Source organism: Lepisma saccharinum, chromosome 1 (genome assembly GCF_977018435.1).
Source record: "Lepisma saccharinum chromosome 1, izLepSacc3.1, whole genome shotgun sequence".
NCBI classification, from domain to species: Eukaryota; Metazoa; Arthropoda; class Insecta; order Zygentoma; family Lepismatidae; genus Lepisma; species Lepisma saccharinum.
Genome location: NC_139229.1, coordinates 69,782,923 through 69,808,854, shown reverse-complemented (window position 1 = coordinate 69,808,854; position 25,932 = coordinate 69,782,923). Strand labels below are relative to the sequence as shown.

At 39.3% G+C, this 25,932-nt stretch overlaps 1 protein-coding gene across 1 annotated transcript; it reads left to right on the top strand.

Annotated features, from left to right (window-relative positions):
• ND-B17 (NADH dehydrogenase (ubiquinone) B17 subunit) lies at window positions 1-24,334 on the top strand. The gene is made up of 3 exons (XM_083110183.1): window positions 1-265; window positions 8,610-8,708; window positions 24,026-24,334. The coding sequence occupies exons 1-3, from the start codon at window positions 17-19 to the stop codon at window positions 24,164-24,166; spliced, it is 489 nt and encodes a 162-aa protein (XP_082966309.1). The 5' UTR covers window positions 1-16; the 3' UTR covers window positions 24,167-24,334.
• The last annotated feature ends 1,598 nt before the right edge of the window (window positions 24,335-25,932 follow it).

Below are 25,932 nucleotides of genomic sequence, written 5' to 3'. Positions count from 1 at the left end.
TAGAAGAGAAGTAAAAATGGCAGGAGGTCATACGGATGGTTCAAAACCAATGACCATCCAGGGCCGAATGGCCCTGGAAAGAGAAAGATTGTCTGGTATGACAGAGGAAGAACGTTCATGGAGAAAAAAATGGTTAAAGGACCAAATACTTTCTCCAAATGAGCCCAGACATGTACCCGAATTGTACAAAGCAAGGTACAACGTTATTCGCAGGGCATATCGCTTACCTCTTGATATGATATTTCGACCTTTAGTACCTGCTTTAGTAAGTATTTATGTATATAGTTCTTGAATTAACTCGTTTATTTTGAAATAAAATTCATTTCTACTTACCTCATATGCATAGCGGAACATTTTTCAACTCGGATAGTTGAATTTCCGCTATGAAACATTCCCACATTACATAAAACCCCTTCGAGATGTTAGACAATGCTACAGGAACTTATTACTGTAAGTAGTTTCGGTAAAAATCTGATATTCCCCGGACACCTATAACTTCTTCGTTTTGTCAATTTTTAACATTTGTACTTACCTATCTGCTTCGCGGAACATTCTTTAACGTGTATTCACGTAATTGCATTTTTTTTCTTAAAAAAAAGTGTTTTTGTAACTGAAGAACGTACGTTTCCGCAAATGGTTTGTGGGGCTATGTGTCAATGGTTCGTGGGGCTATGCGAGAATGGTGTGTAGGGCTACGCATATTTTTTTCGAAACCAATTTTTAACTATTGTAACCTAACCTTACCGGAAACTGTTCGTGGGGCTATGCGTCAATGGTTAAATTCCCGGTATGAAACATTCCCACAACACACAAAACACCTTCTAGATATTAGACAATGCTACAGGAACGTATTACCGCAAATAGTTTCTTCTGTAAAAATGAAGAAATCTGTCCGGGGAATATCAGATTAGTACCGTAGTTTCTTCTGTAAAAATGAAGAAATCTGTCCGGGCAATATCAGATTAGTACCCTTGGATTTACTTTTTCAATGAAAAAAACGTTATTTTTAACAAGTATTTATTGGTCGTTGCTAATTGGCGGCCAAATTTTGACTCACGTTGTCTATTGTCAGCTGATATGCAGTGTTTCCAAACTTATGAACCGATAAATGCCGCACAAACTATTCACAATAGGTTTTTAAGCGAAAATTGATCCACAAACCATTCACGGAAGGTTAGGTTAGGCAAACATACAAAATTGAATTGAAAAAAAAACAACCTCTCACGTCATCATGTAAAACTACCACGTGGTTGTTACACTAACACTTATTAACCGATAAATGATTGCTTTTAATCCACAAACCATTCACGGAAGGTTAGGTTAGTTTCAGTTAGGTTAGACAAACAGAAAATCAAATTGGAAAAAAAAATCCCGCTCACACGTCATCTTGTAAAACTACCGCGTGGTTGCTACACTGAAAGGGGGTTACATAATCGAACGCACAGAACATTTGATTCACGTAGTCGACTGTAATGGTGGCACGAGCTATCGTACAACGGAGATACATGAATGTCGAAAAATATATTTTTTACAGGCTGAATAACTTGCACAATTCGAAAAAACACTTTCCAAGCTTCAGAAATTCCACAAAAACTAAATTCCGTAAGTACTTTCTCGTCTTTTCTCCTGTAAATTTCAAGAAATGTGTTTCTGCTATATCTAATCGTTACCGAAATATTGACTAGCGTTGTCCATGATCAGTGGTTATGCAGTGTTGCAACCTTCTTCATAGAAAAATACCTACTTTCGTGTTACTGATTTTGTATTGCTTTCCAGGTTCGAAAAACACTCGAACCATGCACGGATAGCCCCACAAACGATTGATAAATAGCCCCACGAACCATGCACGCCAAAGGTTAGGTCAGGTTAGGTTATGTTAGGTTAGGCAAACAGTTAAAATTGTTTTTTTAAAATTAGAAAAATATATTTTTTCATGTTCGAAAACCCCACGAACCATGCACGGCAAGGTTAGGTTAGGTTCTGTTAGGTTAGGCAAACAGTTAAATTTGTTTTTTAAAATTAGAATTTTTTTTTTCGGGTTAGAAAACCCCACGAACCATGCACGGATAACCCCACGAACCATGCACGGATAGCCCCACGAACCATGCACGGATAGCCCCACGAACCATTCATAAATAGCCCCACGAACCATGCATGGATAGTCCCATGAACCATTCACGGATAGCCCCACAAACCATTCATAAATAGCCCCACGAACCATTCACAGATAGCCCCACGAACCATTCATAAATAGCCCCACGAACCATGCATGGCAAGGTTAGGTTCTGTTAGGTTAGGCAAACATAGTTAAAATTGTTTTTTAAATTAGAAAAATTGAAGATAATTTATTTCAATATAACATATAATCTGGGTTTTTAGATATTCCAATTCCTTCACAATTCCATGGTGAATTACAAATTCTACTGGTTCTTCAACGCCGTGCAATTTCACCACGCATCCTGTGCACGTCATGTTGTTGCAAGTTCGTAATCAGAAATGATGAACAGTAACGCACGTTTATTTACGTTCTACAACTGTTACACAGTTAGTTACAAAACCACATATTTGGAAACACTGACCGGGTGTTACGTCATGAAACGCACGCAAAAATTTGGTTCATGTAGTAGACGGACATCAAGGGAACAGCTGTCTTGCATCGGAGTGAAATTAATGTCGAAAATTACATGATTTACCGGCAAAAAAATTTCAGCGAGGGGAAAACACACTTCCAAGACCTTCGTAAAGTATAAATAAACTCATTTTGGTAAGTACTTTCTCCTGTAAAATTGAAGAAATATGTTTTGCGGAAACGAAAATTTTACCCGAAATTTTTTTTAATGTATTAAATTTATTAATAAACTGCATCTTAATAACCAAAGGTTATTCTTATCTATAATGTACACTGGCTGACAAAAAAAGTGAAGCACCCAGAAGGAGTGGTCGAAGATTAACCCATTTCGGTATACATGCATACCATTGATGTGTGAGTAAATGATTAGATGTACAAGGATCTGTAATGTGTAGAACGCCCACCAGAGGGCATTTGTGACGTCACCTCCTGTTGCTGATAAAGTGGGACCAGTCACCTGCTGTGAGTCAGCCACTGCAACACGAAGTTCAGAGAGGAAAACGAAGCACCGACGATGCCTCGCAGACGCGTTAGACAGCCGATCCAGCAATTGACAGCATTTGACAGGCTGCATTGTGGGACTGCATGAGGCGGGTTGGTCGTATTGGGCAATTATCAGGCATGTGGGCCATTCAGATGTCACAGTGGCCCGATGATGGAATCAATGGGTACATGAGGGCACCCATGCACGTCGTGCATGTTCAGGTCGACCAAGAAACACCACCCCGAGGTAAGACCGTCGCATGACGCTCCAAGCAGTGCGCGATCCCACAACTTCGGCACCCGTCATCCGAGAACATGTACTGGACACACTACAACATCCTGTGAGTTCCCGCACAGTGTCTCGACGACTCGCATCCGCCGGATTCGGGACCTACCGCCCCATGCGCCGGTTGCCGTTGACACCACAACACCGACGCCTGCGGTTGGTGTGGTGCCGTGCTCAGGAGGCATGGACAGAGGACCAATGGCGTCGCATCATGTTCAGTGATGAGTCCCGCTTCTCCATGACCTCCAATGACCATCGTGTGCGGGTGTGGCGGCGTCGAGGGCAGAGGGCACATCCTGCCTACATTGTGGAGAGACACACAGGTGTGACCCCTGGCATCATGGTGTGGGGAGCCATTGGATATGCGTTCAGGTCACATCTAACAGTGCTTCGGCAGACTTTGACAGCACAGCGATACGTCACAGACATTCTGCGTCCACACGTCCTACCCCTTATGGCACAGCACCCTGGGACAGTGTTCCAACAAGATAATGCACGCTCACATATAGCCCATGTGTCTATGGACTGCCTAGAGCATGTTGAGGTCCTCCCGTGGCCAGCACGATCACCGGACCTCTCCATCATTGAACATGTATGGGATGACATTGGACGGGGACTCCGTCCTAGTGCCAACCTGCGGGATCTGAAGGGACAGCTGCAACACCTGTGGACGAACGTACCTCAGGAGAGGATCCAAAGGCTGTTTGACACTATTCCGAACCGCATAAGGGCATGCATTGCGGCCAGAGGGGGTGCGACACCCTACTGACCTGGTGCCACCATTCCACCTGTAACTGCCAACGGCCTTTACTCTTGCATCCTATATTGTAATCAGTTCAATAAAGGTACATGGACTTTCAGCATATGTAGTTTCATTCACGTCCAACCACTCCTTCTGGGTGCTTAACTTTTTTTGTCAGCCAGTGTATTTTGTAGCTAAGGATCCATAGTAGTCTTCTGGGGGCCATCAATCCACTGTACCCCCTCGAGAATTACGTCATTTTTTTTTAATCGACAGATTTCAACGTTTTACGTAATATAAAAGTGGTTCCAGCGTTAGGAAACCACAAATAATGGAGATATTTGATCGCAAAGTATGACTCTCGTTTGGTAGTAGATCCTGTCCAGTTTCCCGCGCTTGCCGGTCGTTAATCTTTCGGTAAAACTTCGATAGCGTCCCAACGGATTTTTTCATTTTTACACAAGAAACTACTTACCGAAATGAGTTTCTGTAGTATTTAGAAGATTACTACTTTACCATAGGTGAGACACCTAGAAATAATTTGTCACACTTTTTTACATTGCTAACGTACTATTCTGCATTGTGGAACATTTCTTTAGGTGAAATAATGAATTTCTAACTAAAATAATGTCTATTTCTTACATTAACGAGTACTTACTGTTCTTCCTTATTTCCACACACAATATGGCGATAGCTTACCCGTTCAACGTGCATTGTGCCAGTGTTTTGTCGATTTGGAGTGTGCATGCAGTGTTGCAACCTTGTTTACCAAAGATTACCTACTTTCTTGCCCAGATTTTTTCACGAAAAAAGTTCAATGTTTGACATAAAGAGTAATTATTAAACCATTAGCATTAGCCCCAAAAACCATCCATGGGTAGCCCCACAAACCATTGACGTTAGCCCCAATAATTCCCGATAGCCCCATGAACCATCATGGGGAAGAGGTATGCCTACGAGGTTAGGTTAGGTTTTATTAGCACTCATTTAGTTCAATTTAGCATATACGGACAACATCTTTTTTTTTTCTCGATGAAACAAAATACACTGAATTCTTTTGAATTTTAACTTTCCACGTCCTGCATTCCACTCCTTTCTTCACGATTCCGTGTTGAATTGAAAATTCATAGGCATCTTCCACACCTGGCAACAACTTCACGGCGCATCCTCGACACGTCATCTTTTAGCGATAACACGGGGTGGCTTGAAACAATGACTACGAGGTTTACGTCATCTACGTCACACAAGGTTTACGTCACACGGAACATTGTGCTCTCATGCAGAAAGCAAATGGCGGCAGAAGCAACAGCGTGTTGGACATAGATTTTCGCAGAAAACAACATGCATTAGCATTAAAATGGATCAGAACTACATTCCCGAACTTCAACAACGCTACAGAAAATGATTTGCGTAAATACTTTCTCCTGTAAAACGTAAGAAATCCATCTCACCTATAGTAAAGTGTTACCTTTAGAAGTTCGTGTAGGTATTTTCTTTCATCAAGAAAAACAGATGTCCGTGTATGCTAAATTGAACGAAATGAGTGCTAATGGAACCTAACCTAACAGGCATAACCTAACCTTGTAGGCATACCTCCTCCCCGTGATGATTCGTGGGGCTATTGTGAATTTTTGGGGCTACCCATGGATGGTTTTTGGTGCTAACACTCGATGGTTTTTGGGGCTAACGTCAATTGTTTAATAATTACTCTTTATGTCAAAAATTGAACTTCTTTTCGTGAAAAAAACAAAATAGCACCTTGAAGAATCTTTCACAATGCAGAATAGGTAAGTACGAATGTTAAAAATGACAAAATAAACGAGTGAGAGGTGTTGGGACGCTATCGAAATTTTACCAATATTTCTAGCAGACAGCACGCGTCGTTGCTGCTGTAGAGCGAGTGAACCCTGCATTGGGTAAAGCCGAAGCAAGGCTGCGCATAAGATACGCGGAATGCACAAATTAAACATCACACCTCGCTTACAAAACAAGCTCATCGCAAACACAAACAAAATGCATGGGAGTTACACCACAACGTGGCAACAGCGATTGCAGAAGCACCTCTCTTCGGCCTTCCATTCGCTCCTCGCTGATCAGCAGAAGACTTTTTCCTGGGTTTCTCATTTGCTAGCGTGGGAAAGCTGACAGGTTGTAACAAACGCGGTACAAGTACAAGAAACTCCTATTCCGGATTACTATCGCTCATTTTTCCCATAAAAAATTCCCAAATAGCAGCAAAACTAACACTCCTGGCATATCCTGACATTACTACGACCCCAAATTTTAACTATGTTTGCCTAACCTAACCTTACCATGCATGGTGGTTCGTGGGGCTTCCCATGCATGACGTCAGTACCAAATTTTAACTGCAGATTCGTTATTACGAGGCCTAAATTATTGACTATGAGAAAAATTAAAGAAATTGGCCACTCTCTGCTCGCTGCCGTATTTTTAACTTCATCCACACATTCCTGCGATATCGTCCACTGCATTTGACACATTTCTTTTTTCCGGTCACTAAACCATCCTCCTGCAACTCACGGATATACACCTCCGGCTCCCTGCCAAAGAATGCCACGATACTGAAAATGTCGATACACTCCCCAATATGCATTTTCAATGAATAACACTTACCATACTAAAAATGCACGCCCACCGTGTGACATGAACCGAAACATCGTCTGCAGTAAATCTCGCGTGGCCTGACGTAACACCAGGATTGCCAACCTTCAATCTCAGATATTTCCAACACGGTTCCAAGTTACAAAACACAAATAACATAACAACATGTTCCTTCATATCACATGCAGATGGTAATGATGAAAATGACGTCATAAATAGTCCCATCAAAGAAACTCTCATTACTCCACTATACTACATTTCCTAAAGCTTAAAACAACACAAATCGTTTGTATAGAACGTAATCTTCATAAATGACACAAAAATCATCACCTTATCTTAGGGGTATGGAGCGTCGACTGTACAGTCTTCTGCTTTATGTATACATCAAAGCTTCAGTTATCCTAAAAAATAAAGTGTGTGGTATTAAAAGTACAAGAAAGTCATGTATAGTTCGTTTCTCCACAAAATAGGTATTTATCGCAAATCTACAAGATAACCAAAAAAGTTCTTGCCGTTCTAGAGCAGTGATAAACAAAAAGCAATACAGTGGATGGTACGTACCTTTAGGTTTCGAAGTAATCTCAATCAGCATCCAACAACTTTTGCCAACGTTCCTGCAGCTGCACAATACCCTGGTGATAAAACTTGGCGGGTTCGGATGCAAAGAAGTCCGTGAGTGCATTCCGCAGGTCTCCCTCATTTTCGAAGAATCTCCCACGGAGGTGGTTGTCGAGGGAATGAAACAGGTGGTAATCTGTTGTTGCAAGGACCGGTGAATATGGTGGGTGGCACAGTGTCTCCCAGCCAAGTTGCTGAAGGGTCTCCTGAGTCCTCTTCGCCACATGTGGCTTGGCATTGTTGTGCAGCAACAGCACACCCTTGCGATTCACCAATGCCGGCTCCTTCTGCCGCAATGCATGGTGCACCCTTTGCAACTGCTGAGAGTAGAGATCAGCAGTGATGGTCTGACCAGGTGGAAGGAGCTCATAATGCACCACTTGCCGACAATTCCACCATACAGAGAGCATAACCTTTAGTGGGTGCAGAGGTGGTCTTGAGGAGTGAGGAACAGGGTTACGTGGCGACAACCAATGTCTGGTACACTTGGGAGTGTCATAGAGGACCCACTTTTCGTCACCAGTGAGCAAACGATCAAATATGGGTGTGTTCAGGTGCAGAGTGAGCAAGGACAAACAGGCTGTCACTCATTGTTCCTTATTGGCTGCCAACAATGTGTGGGGTACCCACTTGCTTAACTTGTATAACTTCCCTATCCCATGCAGGTGCAGTCTGACTGTTTCAGCGGAAACATGGAACCTTTCTGCAAGTTCATCACACGTTAGACCACTGTCCTCCTCGATGGCTGCTTTCAGGGCCTCCTCGTCCAACACATGTGGTCGTCCACTGCGAGGTTCATCCAAAAGGCTCACATCTCCCGAACGGAATTTCTGGAACCAATGCCTGGCAGTGCGTTCGTTCACGGCATTGTCCCCAAATTCCTGGCAGATGCGGCGACTTGATGCGGCAGCTGACAGACCCACTTCAAAGTCATACAACAAACACACGTGAACAAGCTGCTTCGATACCTCCATTTCTCTTCGACATTGGACGAGCTATGACTGCTGTGAGAATGCAACGTGCCTGTATTACTGACAGTCGATGGTCAGACTAACTCCCGATCGCTTGGCAGGCACGTGCGTCATTTCGTTTCCTCTCTGTGAGCGCATGATTAATGGGACATCAAAAACGGCAAGAACTTTTTTGGTTACCTTGTATGTTTTCGCAATAAACCATTATGAACTTAATAATCTATTTACACCAATTATATTCCTCCCTTCTTGTTTCAGGGCGAAAGGGCTGTAGCTGCTCGATGGTGGACAGGAAAGGTGTTATTGACTTTATTTTCAATTTATTCAACAGTCTACTACTTTAAATATAATACAAATGTAAGTACAATTATTTTCTACAAAGTAGATTTGTTAATATTTGATTTGTTATTTAGCATCACTTTTCTACCACTTTTGGTTAATCGTAACAATGAACATGACGTGATTATATGATGAAATTGATGAAGAGACACTTGCAAAGAACACCCATGCCAGGATTCCAACTTGGGACCTCTATCATTGTAGGTAGCATGCTGTGCTAAGCAGATTTGTTAATATAGTCTATTCGTATCTTTGATAAATGTATGGTATTTCAATGCTGTTTAAATCTGAAAGTAATTCAAGTTGTATATGACATACTTGCACAGAGGAAAAAATTAAGAATGTGTGTCAAACTCAGAATATTTCAAATATAATCTGAGTTCAGCATGTTATGTAGCTTTTGCACAATGTTATGAAAAAAGAGGAAATGTTTATAAGATGGTAAGTGGAGAAGAAATTGTTCTTGGAAATAACTTTTGGCCCAGGGTCCAATTGTGTGATTGTATCAACATTTTGAACAAATATTTTTCTGCATGTTTACCTCATTGGGTTAAGAGTGGCCTGGAGGTTGGCATCAAAAGAGTTTTCCTGCCCCGGCGCGATACAGACACACCTAGCAACATATCAGGGAACTAGGAATTCTTCTCGGTTGTGTCCTAAGCCAGAGTACATGCCGTGGGCGAGAGGACCTCCCTCCATGATGGAAAGACTTTCCACCATGCCTCTCCCTGCCTTCACCACCCCCTCCCTTTCATGACCGCTGTGAAAGGGCACCCCCTGTTTCATTTCATTCTGGTTCCGGCTTCTTTCAAGATTTCTCCACTGGCAAAATATTCAATTAACTGTTGGCTGGCCCTTGCGTGGAAAGTGGCCATGGCAAACAGTCAGGACCTTCACAAATGAGATTTGGATTGAATAAATTTTGTTGATTACAGTGGCTGCTATAATTATGTGGAATTTCTCTTAGTGCGGTTGAGATTATAAATTGAGAGTAAAGAAGGAGGTAGAGATTATCAGTTGAAAGTAACGATGAATCAAGTAAGAATAACTAATTGAAAGTATGTTGGGGCTGTGTAGTCTTTCTAATGGACCGTGTTAAAAATGTAAACATAAACATTGGTGAGGTCTTGCCCGGTCCCCCCGGAACTTCCGGTTTAGGCCAGTTCCTGTTGTTTCCAGTACAGATTCACCGGCATACGAAGTAAGAAATGAGTGTTTGTTTTCATCAATTGTGCGACAATAGTCAAGAAAGGTATTTGTTAAAGTTCTACTATGAAGGAGTGGACGTCAAGAATCTGTCGGATGATCAACTGCAGAGCAGATTATTAAAACATGACGTGTCTTTGTGTCCGCCAGTTGTATAGCATACTACCACCAGAGCATATAGAAGAGAAAGTGTGTGCACTTCCGTTTCTTCCCGTAAGCCAAGTGAATAGAGCGGTGCCCCACCGAAACACTGGCAGCACCTTTGCTTGCGACGAGCGTCTTCTGCTTGCAGTGCGGCCGCGCTTTATGTAGAGAGTTGTGTTTTGTTGTATCAGAATAACATTGTGTACTTTTATTAAAGACAACGTTATTACGTTATTCACTTTAGTGTCGTTAGATTTGTGATTGATCCGTTGTGACTAGTTTGTGTTGTGTTCAACACATTATTATTGTGTTTGAGACAGCAGCGAGCGAAAACTACAAGATGCCTACGTGTTTCGTACCCGGTTGTAGATCTGGATATGACCGCTGTTCTTCAGGTAGTAGACATTTTTTTTAGGCCACTAAAGACAAAATGGGAGTGTGCCATCCCTAGAACAGATAAAAAACTAAGTCATAATTGCTATGTGTGTGATATTCATTTTTCCTCTGACCGTTTAGTGAAAGTGCATTCGTTCATAGTGGATGGCGATACAGCAGAAATTCCACGACAAAGGTGGAAATTAAAACCAGAAGCTGTTCCTCATATATTTCCTAATCTGCCCAAATACCTCTGTAAGACAGTTAAGAAGCGAAAATCTCCCATGAAAAGGCAATCCTTGCGGACAGATGATAATAAAGTAAGTACTCGTCGCAATGTATCATTAAGCTTATCAGTAGAGGATGATTTGCTTCACACTGCAGATGCTAGCAATACAATAGCATTGCTAAAGAAAAACTTAAGAATCAGAAACGCAATTAATTAGAACGCAGAATAAACTAAAGGTTGCACAGGCTAAAATAAATTTGCTTGAAAAAGGCGTTAAAGACAACGGTCACACAGTCGAAACAGTTCGCGTCTCTTAGCAAAAATCAAAAAATTGTAATTGATACAATCTTAAAGAAATGCCAACTGAAAATTAAGACAGGAATGAGAAACAGTTCTGAGTTTATACTGGAGTCTCTTCTTTTAAAAATTAAGTCCCCAAGGGGTATAGACACTGTTTGCATCACGATTTGCTACCTTTGCCTTCTGAAGATCACTTAGAAAAATTGGTGAAGGGTCTTATATGTCCTTATGCAATCAATTTACGTACCAGCAAAACTTGCTTTACTTTCTGGCGGAAACTGTGAATACAGGACTGAATCTCCTCTGACGTCTTTTGTTAATCAAATGCGAACTCTGGCAAGAGCAACCGTAAATAAAAATCTTTCGGTGAAGAAGCAAGCTGAAAATGAAATAAGGGAAAAATTTCCATTGTTGAAGATGAAATTAAAATACCGAACTGAGAAAACAACATACCGAACTTAAATGAACAAAGTGTTGGTAAATAATACTTGGCGTAACATTTGGCAGGATACATAGTGCAGTATATTTCCAAAGTGACTGATTGCAAACTGTGTACAACTTTTCTGCACGGGGAACCAACTAATGTACCTGCCCCACTTACGCTAATCCAAGCCTATGGTTCGGACGACGGCTGTAATACCTTACCTATGTATCAAAAAGTGTTTATGATGTTCTGCTACGAGTGGAAGAAGTTGTTGCAAAAAGAATTATCATGTGCTAATAGTTTATGGGGTGATATATTTTTTGAGTGTTTGGACAATTTAAATATAATTGCTGTAAAAACTACGCAATTAGGATGCTGTGAAGATCATGTGCTGCGTATCTAAACTCGTATTTCACTATCTGAAATGTCTATTTTTCTTCCGCACCAAAGAGATAAGAAAGGAATTAAGTGCCTCGAAGACAGCAAAATCATCTCGGAAATTCTCCAAACTATCCAGCTGCTGAGCTCTTCTCCAAACGTAAGTAACATGCATTTTTGTTTCTTATGTAGTTAGTTATGTAAGCAACGCGCCGTCTCAAACGTCACCACTGCCATCTAGGCGGTGGACCACGGCAACTCAGGGAGTGCGCACACTATTTCTTCTATACGCTCTGCTACCACTATGTATCTCATGTACATGCACGACGAACTGAAAACGTATGAAAGTTTAGATATATTCAATTATTTTGTAAATGGAAAAGTGAGGGAAAGAGAATTCTATAAAACTAGTGATGTTATTATATTATAAAGTATGCTTAAGTGAATCTTTGCCAACAAATCTGCAGAAGTAATGACACATGCAAATGCTAGTAAATATGTGTGCTTTCAACTTCACCGGGAGAATCTATAATATGGCATGCCACTTTCACTTGCACGAATTTACTTCAAACAACAAGGGAGTTTTCAGACTGAAGCGACAAGCGATATCAAGATTTCGCACAGAAGCATTCGATCTAAAGCAAACGCAAATAACAGGACGGGGCAACACAATGCACAGTATTGATAAAACGGCCCAGTCCGAGCGACATGAAAGCGAGAAGCGACACCAGCAATTTGTCGTGTTGCTTTAATTGGGAAGGTGTTGTTTATTTTTTTAATGTTGGTTTCCAAGAGACACGTATCGCTTCAGTCTGAAAGCTTCCTTTCGAACCAATTTACCACGAGAAAATGCACGTGTTGCTTGGACTGGTCTGTTTTCTCAGTACTATGCATCGTGTCGCCTCGGTCTGTTGTACTCGTATGCAAGGTGGATTGTTTCCTTTAGAATAAGGGTCCGTTGCTTGTCGCTTCGGTTTGTAATCTCCGTGCCACTTGAAAGTGAATCCTCAGTGATTAACTAAATGTATCGAACCGAAGGGACGCGACAAGCTGCACGTGTCGCTCAGATTCCCAATGGCGTGTATTGTGCCGCCTGAGACTTGATTTCCCATGCGCGGTAAATGCTTATTTATAGACTAAATGGACCTGTGTCCCTTGTCACTTCGGTGTGAACCACTGCTGTCACGTGTCGCTTAGATTTGAAACTTTACTAAGAGCCGTTCTTTTCACCACAACACAATACACAGATAAGCCATCAACATGCTTGTAACAAAATGCAAGTCGTATAAATCCTTTTCGGGTACCAATCCTTTTTTCGTTCTGCTTGTATCCACAGGTTTCGTCTCTCTACGTCCTTTGGAAACCTACGAAGTGATACTGGACTCAATAAATTTGTTCCCGATCGAACTGTGCAACCATATGCTACACAGCTGACACGCTATTACCTTGTAAAAGAATCTCCACTTTGCCTTTTCATATTATCGTCCATAGCACCTTAAGCGTAACCGGATGATACAAAATTTGTATCTAATAGTAATAAGCACAAAAATTAGTAACAGTTATTATTTTTACTACTACGAACAGTGCTGATAATAATTCAAGATGGACGGGAGCGAGACTATTTCGAATTTAAAGAAAAAAGTCTCGGAAATGTGGAATGACCTGGGGATAATCAGAAGACACGAAAGACAAAAGAATGCAACAAAATGTACAACTACAGTAGTAGCAATGATGTAAGGAAACGAATAGGTAAACATTGAACTTGCACTTTATGTATTACCCATCTTAAAAACAGCTCAAACGTATTTGAAACTTTCTACATGTTATCATTTTGTATCATTATGACACGTGTTTCCCCTCGGACTAATATTTATTGTTGTTAATTTCCTTTCTCGTTGCACAAATGTTTATTGCTCTTTCCAGTTCTAGAAATATTTTTAATGTTATTTGTAATCCCTTTAATTTGCTGTGTGATTTTTGTGTTATTTCATATTAAGACCTATTAGTGATGTCACAGAAAAGTAACTCACCTGTATGTATATGTATCTTGTAAGACCTGATGCTATGGTAATTATGAACTGTGTTTTGTTTTAAGCTTTGGCTTTTGCACCCCTCAGGATAAGTCACGTATCATATCTGGTCATCTTGCTCCAAAATAATTACAAGCATATTAATCCATAAGATTGTATTTTATTTAAACTTTCTCTGGATGCTTCATGTTGAATACGCAAGTATTACGGTCACAATGGCAGTCTTACAGTCAATCACCAACTCCCCATTACTTTCAATTGATAATCCATACCTCCCCATTACTTTCAATTGATAATCCATACCTCCCCATTACTTTCAATTGATAATACCCACCTCCCCCATTACTTTCAATTGATAATCCCCACCTCCCCATTACTTTCAATTGATAATCTCCACCTCCCCATTACTTTCAATTGATAATCCCCATTACTTTCAATTAATAATCCCCACCTCCCCATTACTTTCAATTGATAATCCCCACCTCCCCATTACTTTCAATTGATAATTCCACCTCTCCATTACTTTCAATTGATAATCCCCATTACTTTCAATTGTCTATCCCACCTATTATTTTCAATTGGTAATCCCCCTACCTCACTATTACTTTAAATAACTAATCCCTACCTCCATGTTATATGTAATTACAATTGCTCACAGCCCCATTATTTTCAACTTTAACACCCTATTATTTATTATTTGGATTTACTAAATTCAAATTAAATTCGGTAAAATTATATGTATGGAGCTCTTAAAATATTAAAAATTTAAATAATGGAACAAAACATTTGTGATGGTTGTGCAAAATACAGCAAACGTATGACGAGGATTAATATGTACACATTCATAATTAACAAAATTTACAAATTAACAATTCAATAAGTTCCATTCGAAGGCAGGACTTGCACATGCATCATCAAAAGAAAAGGGAGCAGAGCAGAACAAGAATATTGCCCTTCACACCCTCTGAATTCTTGAAACCTGTTTCCAAATTCATCACGTAGCATTTTTACTGTGGACAAATATTCCTGCCATTCCTGAGAAGTTGGGAAGGGCAAATTATAACTTTATTAAAAAGTTTTAATATAACGGAAGACTGTAAGATAAAGATAAGATAAAGTTACTGTGTCACTGGTTCCAATTCACGGTAAATATGCTCTGCTTCTCTACACTCAAACATACACAAACTCATGGCCTTTCTGATTTCTTGGTTTCTTGCCTGGGAAAGAGGCAATAATTCAAGCTGTGACAGCTACGGGACCTTCTGACGAGGGGACGGAACCCAGCTGTGCAGAGGATTCAAACACCCGCGCGAACTAGTCCTCCCCATCAGCCTGAGGCAATTTTCGAACAGATACATGTAGTGGCCAAGTGGCGAACTATGATGGATGAAATTCGGCTGAAGCGGCTGTATCTTTCACCGTCGATAATACATGACATTTTTAAACAATCATTTTGGGCTGTGCAAGTGACTTTTGAAAGAAAAGCCCTCCTTAGCTTAGTCATAAAAGTATTGAGCATTAATTTAGTATGCATCATAATGGCCATTTTCGTTGGTGCTACCCACAAATCATATAACCATTCTGTGCTTATTTACGTATTTCCTTATGGGAAATTGAAAAAAATAATGCAATTTGTGCACATTTATCGAACTGAAATTGCATAAATGTGTCATGTACTCAAAGTTTCATAAAGTAAGTTCACATCTACTAAGTGTTTTCCGGAAATTTTTTGTCCTAAAACGTTATATTCAACAAAATGCAAAAAAGACCATGTTAAATTTAAGCGCTTTCCACGGCGACCTTCGCCAAACTCCACCGCCCTCTTAAGTTTGGTGATCCTAACATCATAATTGCTCGTACATACTTAGAAATAAGATTATTTACATATTTTGAATAGCCTAGGTTGGGATTATGAGCCTAGTTGACCATAGTATATCCACACTTTTTCCCTCTCCAGAAGGTTTTTTCATTCGAAAATAATACTAAACTTATGAATGCCATCACTTGTGCAAGTTATTTTCTCTTTTTTTTTTTTTAATAATTTGTTCATGTGTTATGTTTTATGTGAATGAAAAAATATTCACAAAAACTGAGCAGCTGTTTTAGTCCCTCTACCATACAATTTTTTGGAATAAAATGAAGGGACCAGATGAAACTTGCAATGAGCTCTATAGAACACAATGGTAGGTGAAAAGAGATCCGATGGGTATATGTCCAAGATGGCATCCAACATTAATTCATTTAATGTGATGGTATTCATCGGAGAGATTTCTTCATTTTTACACAAGAAACTACTTACGGTAATAAATTCCGTAAATAAAGGAATAGGGACTAAATATGCCTAATATGACGTGTCGTGGATGCGTGGTGAAATTCAGGTAAATTTTCCGTATCCTGGAAACGGATTTCTTCAAATTTAAAAGTTTAGGGCTCATTTGGGGGCAGGTGGCTCCAGCCAATTTCTAACATGCCTTTAACAGAGACTCTACCGTGGGGCCACGTTAGCAGTAAGTCAATTCTGCAGTGCTAGCTGCAGAATATTTTGGTGTGTAAAGCTTTATTAACAGTAATTTCACTGGAAGCCGTGTCAGTGTTTCACAGTATGATATGCAAAAGCAACTTCACTAACTGAAACTTTCTCTTCTTGATAAGATTTCAGAATAAATGATGCGACGGTGGAGGTGCTACATTTTGCTTTTCCAGCTTTTTAAAGTTTTATTTTTAAACTGTATGCTGGTTACTATCACTTCTTCTGTTGTGAAACTGAAAAATTTACCCCATATATTTGACACATAATGTTAGATGTGTGTTTTGAGTTTGTGTCAAGATGCGTGAATATAAATTCTTGTTGCAGGTCCATATTGAAACTTAATGTATGTTTTTTGGCTATGCTTGTTCACTGCTCAACAAACAATGGAGCACACAAAACACATAATCTGCAATGCAAGCTAACTTTAACAGTAAACTGCTGTCTGCTGAAACGTTCTTGACGACAATGGAAGATTTTCATTGCTATAGTGCTTGAAACGCAGTCCACCTATTTTGCTAGTGTTGCCATAATGCTAAGTTTAAAAATTCCATCAACATATTTTTAAAGCATGAAATGTCTGTTAAATTTATAGACTTGGTTTTCAAGCTAACTTGTAGACTTTTTTATAAAATGGGAAATATATATATATATTAATAATATCGCTGGAGCGACTGTGACATGCCTCAGGAATGAGACTGTTCCAGTCGAAACTGGATGTATGGTCATCCTAGGTTGGAAACACAAACACTGATCAATTTATGCATTTGTGACAACCTGTTTTGCTTGAAAATGGTCAATTTTTTATGTCCAATATCTCGGGAACCACTAGAGAAAAAATCTCTTGTTTTCGATTTTTAGTTACCTTTGGTCAATAAACAACTGGAACAATTTCTACCAAAATTGAAAAACATGGATTACATGACCTGGATCAACTGCCATGGCATGATCCTATTATTTTAAATTTAATTTTTAAAGAGCATAAAAAACACTATGAACCTGAACTATAAAATGTTGACCTTTAGCTTACTAGTGAAGTGCATACCTATAATGCTACAATTTTTACTGCTTTCATTTTTTTTAAGTTGGTGGGTGCAATTTCAAAGCTTTCATCCATATTCCTCTAATATCAGTTTGTAACGAGCCTCCAAATCCCCTCTTTAATCCAACCCTGGATTACTTCCTCTCTCCTTCTGTGCCACTGTTGCCAACTTAGCTTTTTTGGAGCCAGATCTGGCTTTTTTGTGCACTTGTTTTGCTGTGAACTGGGGCACCTACCCCCATGCCCCACTGTTGGTCCTCACCATGTCCATGACGTCGTTTTGTGTGTGCAGAATTATCCTTTGTCATCTGTTCGACAAGGAATGTGTTATGTATCTAGACATATATGTGCGTTATTAAACAGGTATTTTACATAAGGTGAGTGTGTCCTTTTCAAACTCTCACCTACCGAAAGTTTGGATACAAACTAGAACGAGGCTCGTTCCCCGACATTGTCCCCCATAGCCGGATTTGTGACATTTTATGAAATTGATTCTAGTGACTTTGTGTTTTATGGAGGGCTGAGCCAATGCCGATGTATCGGTATTGGCCGATACCAGTGGTATTGGTATCGGAAAGTATCGGTTCAAATTCATCTACTGATACCAGCAGATACTTCCCGGCATTTTGGTCTTTTCACAGGATCCTCAAAAATGCCGCGCAACACTTTTGCAGAGTCTAATTATCCTGGAAGTTATGCAAAATTCAAACTTGCTATCTACTTTGCACCAATTTTGCACGAAAAACTGTATTTTGTGATTACATAACACTATTCTGATGTAATAGGTGAAAATAAATAAATAATTCTTGAATATTCTAAAACAATTTGTTGGTAAATTGATGCATATAATTGAATGATTAATTGATAGATTTGCTTTAATTTACTTATTTTTTGTGCCACTTTTGGCTAATTTGCGAAGATGGTGATAAGCGATGACATGATGAAATTGAAGAATGGACAGTCACAATCATCCATGCTCCGGCCAGGATTCGAACGCAGAACCACTGGCTTCGTAGCGCGATGCATATAATTGGAGAAGCATATTTGCACACCAATATTGATCCATATTTTGATCAAATGTTAATTATTGCAAATTTTCAGGTATCTGTATCGGTTCAAGGGGTATCGACTCAGCCCTAGTTTTTTGTACATGCACAATTGCGAACTCTGACTGTGAGTGTGTATTTTGGTTGATAAAGACAGTCTCTACACAGAACTTCTTATCACACTATTCGTATTTTCCGTTCGTTAGTTCCTCGCCCGCGAGGCGCGAACTCTCTCTCACGTCGCAAGAAGTGCCTAGTTTTTCCGAGTTGACCCAGTTCTTAGATCTGCATGCACTTGCATTGTCGTCAATGGCAAGTGAAAGCAACAATCGGCGGAAGGTGGTGAGTCATAATAAGCCTTCAACCTCTTCCTTCGAAACATCAGCTGTTTCCTTCTGCCCCAAATGCCGCAACAAGCAACATAGATTACACAAGTGTCAGGAGTTTCTTCAAATGTCCGTGCAAGAAAGGCACAGTTTTATGTAAGATAAACTTCCAAGTAATGTAATTGATGAGTGGGTTAGTTACTGCGGTGATTTACCAAATTTGCAAACTATTAGAATAGAACGTTGCATCATTCCCAAACACTGTATCGAGCTTCATTTAGTCGGGTTTTGTGATGCATCTGAAGCTACAATTACTTGAAAACAAGTGTGACATACAAGAATGTAGTGATGTGAGTGTAGAACAGAAGCAGTCTGTTGCAAGCCTTGTGTCAACGATATTTTTGTGTGTAACCGGGTAAAGAATGTCATCCATGTTCCATAATTTTTGGGGTTTTTATTGTAAAATATATTACATTGACAACACTGTTTCTAACTGCTGCTTATCAGGAATCCTGTAGAGCATCAAAGATGTGATTGCTAACATGTAGTGGTGAGAAACTACTTAAAATTAAGTCATTCCATACCATACCATACCAACCCGTGTCGCATCATCATTTTAAAAAATATTAATTTAATAACATTTCTATGTCCTCAAGTGTTCAAAATCAACATTTCCGGCTTCTGTTTTGATCTCTCTGCTATTTTTAATTCGTCGTGTGTTGTGATTTTACTGTGTTCAGATGTTTATGAAAATTGCTATAACTTCTGTTATGTAATGATCCAAAATTCAATTTCTTCAGAAATAAATTCTCTTCCACTTTGTTGATTACTATTTTTGCTCCCAGGCTAGTAGTTTTCATTCTGTCAGTGGCGTGCATACAAGGTAAGCTACCGAAGCACTGCTTCAGCATGCAATTCGAATTTTGCATAATTCCCAGGATACTTAGACTCCTCACAAGTGTCGAGAGGCATTTTTGCGGAGCCCGCGAAAGACTAAAATGCCGCAAAGCAATGGCGTGTGGTGTTTTTATCAAGGCAAGCCTGCCCCTTGATGTACTATTGTTTATTTAAAAATTATATATTTAGTGCTTCGGCTATCTAAATGGTCACCGCACACTACTGCATTCTGTACTACAATAAATTAAGTCCAAGGATTGTTAAATATATGATGTGCCAGCTCTTTTTTCAATAACTAACTAACTCTCTAGCCTTCTTAAACCCGAAGGTTCATGGCTGCAGCAACACAGGCCTTCCATCTGTCCCTATCTTGAGCAAGATCTATATACTCTTTTCCATCCCTACCGATTTCCTTTAGGTCCATCTCAACGTTGTTGTCCCTCCATCTTCGTCTTGGTCTTCCTACAGGTCTTGTTTCAATAAACTCCCCAAAATTGAAAATTTTGATAAAATCAAAATCTTGATTCTCTGTGACCCCAAATGGAGAACAGAGGAAAAATCTTAAATTTGCACCACAGTGAGGCCTCTTCAGACTCAATATGGTATTAAAATTTGGTGAATAACAAATATATTGAAGATTAATATTATCCAAATACTAAGTAGAACACATGTGAAATTGGGAAATGAAGAAATTAAAAGATAAAATATGTGGACTTTTTAAAATGTATATTACATATAAAACTATGTATTGTACATAGATAGATCTTGAACCACCAGAATAGCTTTAAAAAGCTCGGGAGTGAAAATGTTTAATGCAATAGGTGTATCTTGGATATTTGTGGCAAATGGCAATAAATAATTGATTAAATTATTAATATTTTTAAAAATAATGATGCAACAAGGGTTGCGCGAAATGGTATGGAATGACCCATTTTCTAGTAGTGCCGCTATAGTGGAACCACAATCAAAGAAACCTGTGCAGACCCGCGACTCCTGTGCACCGTACTCCCATGTATAGGTTAGAGGGAGAGTGGACCATGCTTCCTTATGGGCCAAGCTGAACGGAAAAAGGGAAAGCTGCGCGGGGACTTTTCGTCCAAGGTTGGTTAACGCAGAGTCCTAGGTCACTTCGGAGCCCACGCGACATCGACATTTTCGAAATGTTCAGCTCTCGAGCCATCACCGCTTGTTTCCTCACAGGATTTCATCTAATCTGCACCACCACTGCTTTCACGAGCTTCTGGCTCCTCACGCTGCGAGGTCTATCTTTCCTGGGGCGGTCATCAATTGTCCCTGTGTCACAGTATCTGTTGATGGTCCGATGCACGAGCATCCTGCTAAAATTCAGCTTTTTCAGGGTGTTGAAAATGTCCGATGTTGATTTGTCAACTTTGTGCAGTGCGATTACTGCCACACGGTTCTCGTATACACCCCACTCCATTCGACTCGTACTGAAATTCACCTTTCCGCTACCACAGCCAAACACACAATGATACTGGTTGTTGTTTCATCCAACATGGCAGGGTTACCTTGCCAACCAGTGTTGCCATCCCTGTCTAAACTTTGTAACACAATTTATGATATGACTAAGTAGAAGGGAAGAGGGCAAGGAGAAATTGCTGAATCCACTTCCCGCATGAACGTAGATAAAACAAAGCTAATTACACAGCAACCTTCATCCTTCTTTAGCAAGAATTCCGCAATCACCTGATCCAACTAAGTAGTTAACATGCTTTCATGGTCATGTTTCAGTTCAGCCTTCTCTTGCCCATGGCTTTGATTTTGCCATCTGCTTCCCAGGTGGGTGGGGGTTTATCCAGTGTTTCTAGGAAAATCTATGGAACTTCCTGTGCTATTTGTCACAAGGAAAGGTGAACGAACTTTTAAAAGGATAAATGTTGAGATGAGCTGTGGCTCTTGACAGCTCTTCTAGCCACTAAAATTCTTTAATATCGGTAGAAAAATTTCAACCTATACTTACCGATGCCGCTGGTATCGGCTAAGCCCTAATATATATTTGTTTAATACTTTGCATAATTTTGAACTTCCTTCGGAAAACACACCTGGCGTTGTGACCTACACTGGATAAAATCAGCCACAGCATTTAAGGGTTAGCACCACAGGTGTCATTGTTAATACAAACCATTACCTCTGCACTGTACATTCACCAATATAAATTTCTTTATTGAATATTTTTTTTTTTTATCATTTCCTATGCAAGTGTCCCTTGTATTTTGGGAAACTATTTTGTTTATACAGTGGACCCCTTTATAATTTGAACTCCAAGTGGATACAAAAAACGTGAATTTCATCACAAGAATTATCCAAGTTTGAATTAATGAGTCCATTGTATTTTGCATAACCATAATGCACATAAATCATCATAATGGTAAACATAAAGAATGAAGATCAGACACTAAAGTTGCATATGCATTAGATAATCTGAACTTAATGTAGTTTTTTCTACAAGGATTGTGATCAAGTTAATTTTTGATGTTTTTGTCTTTACCTTAATTGTTCAGCATTCTGAATCCCATTCATCCATGTTTTTCCTCGGTTTCTCCAGGTAAATGTTAAGATTGTTCCCTTTAACAATCTGTAACCCGCACGGTAAAATTTTGAATTATTTTCTTTACCAGCGCAATAATGGTCGGGAAAGCACTAGGTAACTTATCTTCACTATTCTCCCGAAAACGTAGACACATTGGCACCTTTTTTTCTGTCATTCCTTCAGTTGCTTACATGCCTCTGAAGTGACCGGTCCCCCTTTGGCGGCACTCGGTACCACGCGTGGCAACGTTTCATACCTTAAATTACAGCAAGCCAGCCATGAATTTGGGGGAAGTAAGAATAATAACACGACGGTACGTTGTTCGGAATGCAAATTATTTGTATGCAGAATCCATTGTAGTACCAATACGAAATGTCAGAGTTGTCAAAATTACGATATTGAAAAGTGACAACATTCGGTTCCTTTCATTTGAGTCAGTATGTCATTTTTTTTACATATACCTCGTAAGAGTACAAGAAACAAATTGAGATTTGAACATTTTAAAAATATTTTGTAAGTTTCTTCTAGGTGTGTTTTCTACATTTGAATGCTTTTTCTGTGAATAGGTAAGATTTTGACTGAGAATTTAGGAACAAATAATTCCTTTCTAAGCCCATAAGTTGTACGATTTCAATCTGTTTTTTAAAAAAAAGTTGACAATTTTTGAAAAAAAAAAAACTGAAAATTTTTTGAAAATACTTTGATAATTTTGTGAATGGTGAGTTCCTTTTTTTAGTGCCTTCATTATATGGCAAAGTTTTAATTACTTTTAGAATAATATTTTGGTGCATTTGCTTCAAAAGTCTAAGCTTGTAATTCTATGAGACACTCTCATTTTTTTTTTTTACTTTTCTTTTAATAGCTAATAAAATGTCCGAACTGGACAAGTTTGCATTCATGTATATTTTGCCTGATTTGCAGTAAGTGCTAGTGTAATTCAACCTCGATTCGCATCAATAATTCACGTAAGTAACATTGGATTTGATGAGGCGGCACTGAGTGCCACGGGCAGAAGATTTGTGCTGCAATGAGGATGCGGATGACTGAGGGTTAAACGCACTTCTCCCATGTTCCTTCTCCAGTTGCTTCATTGTAGTTCCACCTCCATGTTGCATTTATCTTTAGGCTTGCTTTACATAAAAGGATTTTCCTTAACATTTGTGGTATGATCAAATTCTACTGCATAAAGTGAAATTTTATAGCATTACGATGTGACAGCATATTTCACAGATCAATCAGAAGAGAGCTCTAGGTCAGATGTAATGGCAGGCAATTGTGATGTAAACAGTGTATCACTTCACATTTTTAAAAGGCGATGACTATTGAACTGAGAGGAATAACTTTTCCTGTAAAAAGGTGCTAGGTACATTCCTGTTCATATAAATGGTTGACATTAATGGTTATTTACAGTTACAAAAAAAATGCAGTTTCACTTTCTTTACATATCTCGTCAAGTAACCAGTTCCTCTTTTAAATTCCAATCATTCCTCTTTAAATTTATTAGTTACTCAGTACTTTTCACTACTTTCGCCCCTGTACTATGCCAAACCGTGTACCAAAGGAAATAAACTGTCTGCCCCCTCCCCCCCCCTCAGTTTTGGAACCCAATCGCCGCATTTGTAGTTATTAAATGAGAACTGTGTAACTTAACTTTCGTCCTGTATATATTATCAAACTTTCTCTGTAACCAAAATGTTATGCAAAATGCTTTTGTGTAAAGTACTGTCTGCACTATAAAAAATGCTTAAGATTTTTGAAAGCATTTATCTTGGCAAAAATGTTAAAATATGCATTTTATATTCTCACTACAATGAATTCCAGTAAGATGGTTTATGACAGTAATACTTGCATTTTTTATAGGATTGGACTAGGAAAGGTGGATGGGGTGTGACAAAATCACGTACTGCTATATTCCCTGGAGATCCCACCTGGCCAAATTACGAGGAAAGATCAAAGCCTTCTGATTATGGTCACAGGGGATTTAAGAATTCTCCTATCTGAATATCCCATGTAATTTTTGTAGAGAAAGAACCTGACTGTTGTGTCCACTGTAAATAGGCATTGTAGTTGGTTTCCACAGGGCCTAAATGTAGACAGTCTGGCTTTGGATGTGCTGTACATAATAAATCCTGTAAGTAAAATTTTGGCTGCAATACATTCAATAATGAATTTTTTTTTTAATTCCTTGAACCAGGGAACTACATCGTGTATTTTATCTATAGGAATGTCAAAAATAAATCATTCGATTAATTCATTGTTAAATGTAGTATTGCAAAGGTAGAGTTCTGTGTTGCAGTTGGTATTGGTTTTCTGATTAATTTAAAAGGACCCATGCCTTCATTAATATAGGTTATGGCTTCTGGGATAGAGGTGGTAGGCTGCTTTGTTTGCTACTGGTTACCAGCAACTGGGACCAAAGAAAGATGTAACAGTAAGATTTGAACCCAATAAGAAATTAACTTACGGTGGCATGAATCTATTGCAGATATCTAGACAATAGTGAAAGCAAGCATAATGAAGATTTAATTAAATGCTCTAGAACATTGTTTCTCAACCTATGGGGCACAACCCACTGTTAGGTCCTGAGGGGGCATTTGGTGGGTAGCAAATTTATTTACTGTATGTTAATAACCTATTACATTTAAATGACTAAGCTTCAGATTGAGATTTTTAGTTTCATTGTTTTGGATATCTGCAAGAGGCGAGCATCCTGAACTTTTCGGTGAGGATTTTAGTTGCTCATGTCATTCTCAACCTCATATTTGTTAGATAAGGGATTTTCATCTCTGATTCAAGTGAAAAGCAACTACAGAAACAGACTTGACGTGCACTCAGATTTACGACTTAAGTTAACCACCATTGAACTCAACATACCCCAGCTTAGGTGCAAAAAGCAACCACAAATGTCACATTAGTCCAACCTTCAATTTCAGCATGTGTGTTTAGTTAAATGTTAGACTATAGTAATATTTTAAATTACTTAAATTAATTTACTTTTCTACAGGGTAGTCACAAAGTGGGCATACCCTTCCCTTTATTTTCGACACTACGATGGTATTAGTTGGATTACTTAATATGCCACCTTTGGGACTTCTTGGGAGGCCCTTCAGAACATTATTGAGGGGAACGTCACCGCCTGGAAAAAGGTCTTATTCACACTTGCATCGCGAAGTGTGCCAAAATATGGCAGAGTTCGGCCGTGCTACGAAAGAAGATGGTATCCATACCGATGTTCCGGACACTTAAACCATCAGGTATGTGTTCATACCAAGCATTCAACCATAACCATCCTAGTGTTGAAAATACAGGGGGGGGGGGGGTATGCCCACTTTGTTACCTCCCTGTAGAATGAAGTATGTGTAATTTGTTTAAGCAAGCGTAAGAGAGGACTTCTTAAAGTACTCCATGTTAGCAAAAATTATGATTAAAAACTGGGTGCACACCCCTACAAGTAATTCTGCCAGTGCCCATGGTTATGGGTCCCATGAAGTGTATAATCCTTCAAGGTGGGTCCCGGACTGAAAAAGGTTGAGAAACACTGCTCTAGAAGGAATCCTAAACTATGTAATTTTAGAAAATTTGGAATATTGTAGAAGTTTTGAGAATTTTGAAAAATGACTGCCCTGAAGGTTTCAAGTTGAAGTCCTGGCATGGACAGTACTTCGTGTGCATCCATATCATCTAATCATCATTGTGAATAGCCAGAAATATATAGGGTGATTGAGTAAAAGTACAAAAAGGAAACAGGAAGTAGGTGATGCACCACT